This window comes from Eretmochelys imbricata, chromosome 24 (genome assembly GCF_965152235.1).
Source record: "Eretmochelys imbricata isolate rEreImb1 chromosome 24, rEreImb1.hap1, whole genome shotgun sequence".
NCBI lineage: Eukaryota > Metazoa > Chordata > Testudines > Cheloniidae > Eretmochelys > Eretmochelys imbricata.
This window is the reverse complement of record NC_135595.1, coordinates 16,057,461-16,063,996: the sequence shown is the minus strand read 5'-3', so window position 1 is coordinate 16,063,996 and position 6,536 is coordinate 16,057,461. Positions and strand designations below refer to the sequence as shown.

The window sequence follows — 6,536 nt, the reverse complement described above, 5'->3', positions numbered from 1 at the left end:
CACGACAAAAGGTCCCCCCCACCGTGCCCGCTCTCCTGCTGGTAATAGCTCACCTTACCTGATCACTCTCCTTACAGTGTGTATGGTAACACCCATTGTTTCATGTTCTCTGTGTAGATAAAATCTCCCCACTGTATTTTCCACTGCATGCATCCGATGAAGTGAGCTGTAGCTCACGAAAGCTTATGCTCAAATAAATTTGTTAGTCTCTAAGGCGCCACAAGTCCTCCTTAACTATTTGATGATGGGTTCTGCAGTCTAGTAGAGAAAGGCCAAACACGATCCAATGGCTGGAAGTTGAAGCTAGACAAATTCAGACCAGAAATAAGGTGGAAGTTTTTAACAGAGAGAGTAATGAACCATTGGAACCATTTACCAAGGACCGTGGTGGATATCCCATCACTGGCAATTTTTAAATCCAGACTGGATGTTTTTCTACAAGATCTGCTCTAGATCAAACAGGAGGAATTAACTCAGGGCAGGTCTCTGGCCAGTGTCATATGGGGGTCAGGCTAGATGATCACAATTGTCCTTCTGGCCTTGGAATCTCGGGAAGAAAAAACAACCACTGACATTGTTCCAGTGAAAGAAAGAAAAAAAGAAAAAGCGAGTCTGTGTGTGGTGGGGGGGAGGTTCGTCACACTTTCTTTTACTTTTTAACCCCCCCCCCTTTTTTTTTTCTACTGGAAAAACAGGGAGCGGTAAAAAGTGAGATTGTTTTCCCTCTATTTGTCTCACTTTTTTACAAACATCCTGTGACATTCTATACCTTGGGGGAGCGCCATGTAACCCCCATATTCCTCAATTGTACTTAACTATGATATTGCATATAAAGCAGGCCATGTGAGGTATCAGGGGAAAGATTAGGAACTGCTGAAACCCACTGTTCCATCTAAATATTCATATCTTTAGTGCATATGAAGTTATGAGAATTGTGTTGTATGGTGGTCCCTAAAGCATGCTGTAAATTGTGGAATCAGACAGATATTAGCTCCCCAGAGACAACAGCCAGGAAAGTAACCCACGCCCAGGCGGGGTGTCAAAACAACCATTAACAGCCACTGTCCAGCAAGGGAGCTAGGATGCAATGACTCACCTGCGTGAGGCCACACCAGGGGAATTGCTCAACCTTGCTGGGGACTCAGCAATGCCCCCCAGACATGCCTGGACTCATGTTCCCCAAGCACATGGGACTGAGGGTATAGAACCCAGGGGCCCCACGCTCGGCCTTTCTCCTGCCCCCACCTACACTGCAATCAACAAGAACGATCAGAAGACTGAAGACTCCAACAAAGGAGACTGGCCCAGGTTTAAGGGACAAACCTGTATATTAAGGACTGCAATATCCAGTGTGGTGAGAAAAACTGCTTAACCTAGTTGTTGCCCAGTCTAATCGGGTTGAGAATTTGGACTGCATGCTTAAATTTTATTTTATTTTGGTAACCACTCTTTTTGCCTACTACTTATAATCACTTAACACCTATCTTTTGTAGTTGTAGTGGGGAGGTCACCCCGCTCTGGTTTGGAAGGGGTTAAAACAGCCCTGCGAAAGGGCTGCCCCAGGGAGCCAATCAGGGCCTGGCTGGGCCAGTATAAGAAGGGCTAAGGGAAGACCTGGGTTAGTCTCATTTCAGCCTGGGAGTGGGAAGGACCTGGCTGCAGGGCAAGGGCAAGGGCAAGGGCAAGGGCAAGGGCAAGGGCAAGGGCAAGGGCAAGGGCAAGGGCAAGGGGCACTAGGGAGCTCCAGCCTGGTAACTCTCCAGGCTGAGGCCTTGTTAAGGCCTAAGGAGGTACTGGGGCTGCAGAGGCAGCTGGTCCTTCCCCCTTGCCAGTGATGAGTGGCTATTACAGACTGACGTCTGCCCCAGGGAAAGGGGACTAGCTCTCTATATCCTACTGCTGCGGCTCCCAGGGACTTAACAATTGCAGCCCCTGTCAGAAGGGTATTGGCTGGGAATTTCCTTAGTTTTTGTTGTAATTTAGTATCTGTCTATACATTCCCCGTACCCATCTATCCATCCTCATATATCCACATCTCTCTCTCTGTCATACATGTCAATGACTGATACTTTAACCATTATCCAATCACATCAAAGATTTTAGCTTTGGAATTTCCTTCCTTTAATGGTAATATTAGAAGAGACTCAAGGCCCCTCGTCCTCCCCCTGTCCATTCATTGCCGATTTGAGTCACTCATTCAGACACACAATTACCTTACACAATTCCATTACGTTGTGGTGGCACCTAAATGCCCCAGCCACGCGGGGACCTCGCTGTGCCAGGTGCTGCACTGAGGGAGGGAGAGGAAGCCCCTGCCCCCGATGCCTGGGGTCCTGACAGCCCTGGGGGGGAGTCAAAGCAGCCCCCTCTTGTCTCAGATCCCTCCTCTCCAAAGCCCCTGGCTCCAGCTCGTGACACCAGGCACTACAGGGCTGCCCCTGGGAGTTGGGATGACCGCATCCCCACCCCACCCTCGCAGACCAGCTGCGGGTCAGCGATGGGGCAGGGAGGCTGGTGTCCCCTGTACGGCCGCAGACAGCGGTAGCAGAAACAACACCTGCATTCAGGGCAGACCACCATGGGGCAGCCCTGTGTGGTGTGGCTCAGGAGGGCGTTGCAACCGGGGCAGGCCCGCAGCGAGGGGCAGCCGTGGATGGACGATCGTGGGGCCTGGATCTTGGGGGCATCGTGCAGCGCGGCCTGTAGGGGGCAGCGCGAGTCAGCATGGGATGAGGTGTCCCTCCATTCCCTGCGGCAGCCCCAGCAGAAGCAGAACAGCCCCCCGGCCCGCTGGGAGCAGGGCAGGCAGGGGGTGCGCAGGGTCCCGGGGTCCAGGCGCTGGACGAGGTGCTGGCAGCCTGGGCACTGCAGGGCAGAATGAGGACGCATTAACTACTGAGACCCCCACCCAGATCCCAGCCTGAGCCAGATCCAGGAGAGAGGGGCCCAAGTCCCGCTCACCTCCCGCAGGACTCACCTGGCGGTAGCTGCCCCTGGCGCCCTCCTGCGCCAGGATTTGGGCCTCCAGCGTGGCCCGGTCCTCGTCCGAGAAGAGCCTGAGTTTGCACAGCTCCTGCCAGAGCCAAGGGGTGTCCGGGCAGCGTGGGCAGCAGAATGAGGTGATGCCCTGGATGGGAATGGGGGGACCTAGATCAGCCCCCAGCTCTCCCCTGTGGCTCCCGGCCACCCACCTACCCCACCCCCATCCCACCCCAACTGCCTTCCCCCTTGAACCCCCAATCTCCCCTCCCCTTCCCCTGTCACTCCTCATCCAATCCTCCTGGCACCCCCAACCCCTTCCCTTCCCCAGCTAACCCCTCCCCATGGAACACCCCTCCCTTTCCCCTGTCACTCTGCATCCAATCCCCCTGGCACCCCCTAACCCCTTCCCTTCCCCAGCTAACCCCTCCCCATGGAACACCCCTCCCTTTCCCCTGTCACTCTGCATCCAATCCCCCTGGCACCCCCTAACCCCTTCCCTTCCCCAGCTAACCCCTCTGCATGGAACACCCCTCCCTTTCCCCTGTCACTCTGCATCCAATCCCCCTGGCACCCCCTAACCCCTTCCCTTCCCCAACTAACCCCTCCCCATGGAACACCCCTCCCTTTCCCCTGTCACTCTGCATCCAATCCCCCTGGCACCCCCTAAACCCTCCCCTTCCCCATCACCCCAACTGACCCCTCCCCTGTCACTCCGTATCCAATCCCCCTGGCACTCCCTAAACCCTCCTCTTCCCCATCACCCCAACTAACCCTCCCCCTGAACCTCCACCCCCTTCCCCATCACCCCAACTGACCCCTCCCCTGTCACTCCGTATCCAATCCCCCTGGCACCCCCTAACCCCTCCTCTTCCCCATCACCCCAACTGACCCCTCCCCCCTAAACCCCCACCCCGTCTCCTGGCACCCCCCAGCAACGCCCCATCACTCCCTCAACTGGCCCCAAAATCTTCTCTGAAGTTCCCCCATCCCCTCGACTCCTCCCCCTGAAGGCCCCGCCCGGCGCCCACCTGCCCATAGCCGGGGGCGGGGGGGTTACCTGGTCCAGCAGCGCCCGCACCCATCCCCGCAGCCCGGCCGCGCTCACCCAGTGCCCACAGGACACCGGGCCTCGCAGCGCCCCGGGGGACCCCGCACCTGCAGGGAGAGAGGGGGAGGGGTGAGAGGGGCCCGCCCCCCGGGAGCTCAGCTGCTCCCGCCCTTCCTTCCCCAGGGGTGACCCCACGGGTGAGGGGTAAGGGGCGGGGCCGGGGTCTCACCTGGGGGCCCCCCGGGGCGGCAGATCACCTGGAACTGCGCGGCCAGCGCCCGCCACTGCTCCGACGCCATCGCAGGCTGCCGGGAGCACAGACACGCTTTCCCTTTCGCTTCCCCCCCCCCCGCCGTGCCCAGCCCCCCAGCCCAGCCGGTGCCCCTCACTCCAGATCCACAGCCCCCGCCAGCCCTGCCCCCCGCCCTGCCGGTGCCCCTCACTCCCGACCCGCAGCTCCTGCCAGCCCAGCGCCCCCCCGGCCCCCCCAGCCCGGCCGGTTCCCCTCACTCCCGACCCGCAGCCCCGCCCCCCCCAGCCCGGCCGGTGCCCCTCACTCCCGACCCGCAGCCTCATTCAGCCCAGCCCTGCCCCCCGCCCCCCCCAGCCCTGCCGGTGCCCCTCACTCCGGACCCGCAGCCCTGCCCCCCCCAACCCGGCCGGTGCCCCTCACTCCCGACCCGCAGCCCCCGCCCCCCCAGCCCTGCCGGTGCCCCTCACTCCCGACCCACAGCCCCGCCCCCCCAGCCCGGCCGGTGCCCCTCACTCCCGACCCGCAGCCCCCGCCCCCCCAGCCCTGCCGGTGCCCCTCACTCCCGACCCGCAGCCCCCGCCCCCCCAGCCCTGCCGGTGCCCCTCACTCCCGACCCGCAGCCCCGCCCCCCCAGCCCGGCCGGTGCCCCTCACTCCCGACCCGCAGCCCCCGCCCCCCCAGCCCGGCCGGTGCCCCTCACTCCCGACCCGCAGCCCCCGCCCCCCCAGCCCGGCCGGTGCCCCTCACTCCCGACCCGCAGCCCCCGCCCCCCCAGCCCTGCCGGTGCCCCTCACTCCCGACCCACAGCCCCGCCCCCCCCCCAGCCCGGCCGGTGCCCCTCACTCCCGACCCGCAGCCCCCCCCCAGCCCGGCCGGTGCCCCTCACTCCCGACCCGCAGCCCCGCCCCCCCAGCCCGGCCGGTGCCCCTCACTCCCGACCCGCAGCCCCCGCCAGCCCTGCCCCCCGCCCCCCCCAGCCCGGCCGGTTCCCCTCACTCCGGACCTGCAGCCCCGCCCCCCCCAACCCGGCCGGTGCCCCTCACTCCCGACCCGCAGCCCCCGCCCCCCCAGCCCTGCCGGTGCCCCTCACTCCCGACCCACAGCCCCGCCCCCCCCCCCAGCCCCGCCGGTGCCCCTCACTCCCGACCCGCAGCCCCTGCCAGCCCAGCCCTGCCCCCCGCCCCGGCTGGTGCCCCTCACTCCCGACCCGCAGCCCCGCCCCCCCAGCCCTGCCGGTGCCCCTCACTCCCGACCTGCAGCCCCTGCCAGCCCAGCCCTGCCCCCCGCCCCCCCAGCTCTGCCAGTGCCCCTCACTCCCGACCCGCAGCCCCTGCCAGCCCTGCCCCCCGCCCCCCCCAGCCCGGCCGGTGCCCCTCACTCCCGACCCGCAGCCCCTGCCAGCCCAGCCCTGCCCCCCGCCCCGCCAGCTCTGCCAGTGCCCCTCACTCCCGACCCGCAGCCCCTGCCAGCCCTGCCCCCCGCCCCCCCCCAGCCCGGCCGGTGCCCCTCACTCCCGACCCGCAGCCCCGCCCCCCCCATCCCTGCCGGTGCCCCTCACTCCCGACCCGCAGCCCCTGCCAGCCCAGCCCCCCGCCCCCCCAGCCCGGCCCGTGCCCCTCACTCCCGACCCGCAGCCCCTGCCAGCCCAGCGCCCCCCCGCCCCCCCCCAGCCCTGCCGGTGCCCCTCACTCCCAACTCGCAGCCCCACCCCCCCCAGCCCGGCCGGTGCCCCTCACTCCCGACCCGCAGCCCCTGCCAGCCCAGCGCCCCCCCACCCCCGCCAGCCCTGCTGGTGCCCCTCACTCCCGACCCGCAGCCTCATTCAGCCCAGCCCTGCCCCCCGCCCCCCCAGCTCTGCCAGTGCCCCTCACTCCCGACCCGCAGCCACTGCCAGCCCAGCCCTGGCCCCCCGCCCCCGCCAGCTCTGCCGGTGCCCCTCACTCCCGACCCGCAGCCCCTGCCAGCCCAGCGCCCCCCCGCCCCCCGCAGCCCTGCCGGTGCCCCTCACTCCCAACTCGCAGCCCCACCCCCCCCAGCCCTGCCGGTGCCCCTCACTCCCAACTCGCAGCCCCGGCCAGCCCAGCCCTGCCCCCCCGCCCCCGCCAGCCCTGCCGGTGCCCCTCACTCCCGACCCGCAGCCCCTGCCAGCCCTGCCCCCCCCCAGCCCCAGCCCTGCCAGTGCCCCTCACTCCCGACCCGCAGCCCCTGCCAGCCCAGCCCCCCGCCCCAGCTCTGCCAGTGCCTCTCACTCCC

At 65.3% G+C, this 6,536-nt stretch overlaps 1 protein-coding gene across 1 annotated transcript; it reads right to left on the bottom strand.

Moving 5' to 3' along the window:
- Positions 1–1,656: 1,656 nt before the first annotated feature.
- On the bottom strand, positions 1,657–4,330 carry LOC144279659 (uncharacterized). The gene is made up of 4 exons (XM_077841243.1): positions 4,260–4,330; positions 4,040–4,137; positions 2,978–3,127; positions 1,657–2,865 (listed from the first exon to the last, which is right to left on the bottom strand). Exons 1-4 carry the CDS (start codon positions 4,327–4,329, stop codon positions 2,425–2,427), a joined length of 759 nt encoding a protein of 252 aa, XP_077697369.1. The 5' UTR covers position 4,330; the 3' UTR covers positions 1,657–2,424.
- Positions 4,331–6,536: the final 2,206 nt, after the last annotated feature.

Coding starts and splice junctions, on each gene's coding strand:
- LOC144279659 (XM_077841243.1), bottom strand. CDS start 4,329: ATGGCGTCGGAGCAGTGGCGGGCGCTGGCCGCGCAGTTCCAGGTGATC. Junction 3,128..4,039: donor TGCGGGCGCTGCTGGACCAG/GTAACCCCCCCG, acceptor ATTCCCATCCAG/GGCATCACCTCATTCTGCTG. Junction 2,866..2,977: donor CCAGGGGCAGCTACCGCCAG/GTGAGTCCTGCG, acceptor TCTGCCCTGCAG/TGCCCAGGCTGCCAGCACCT.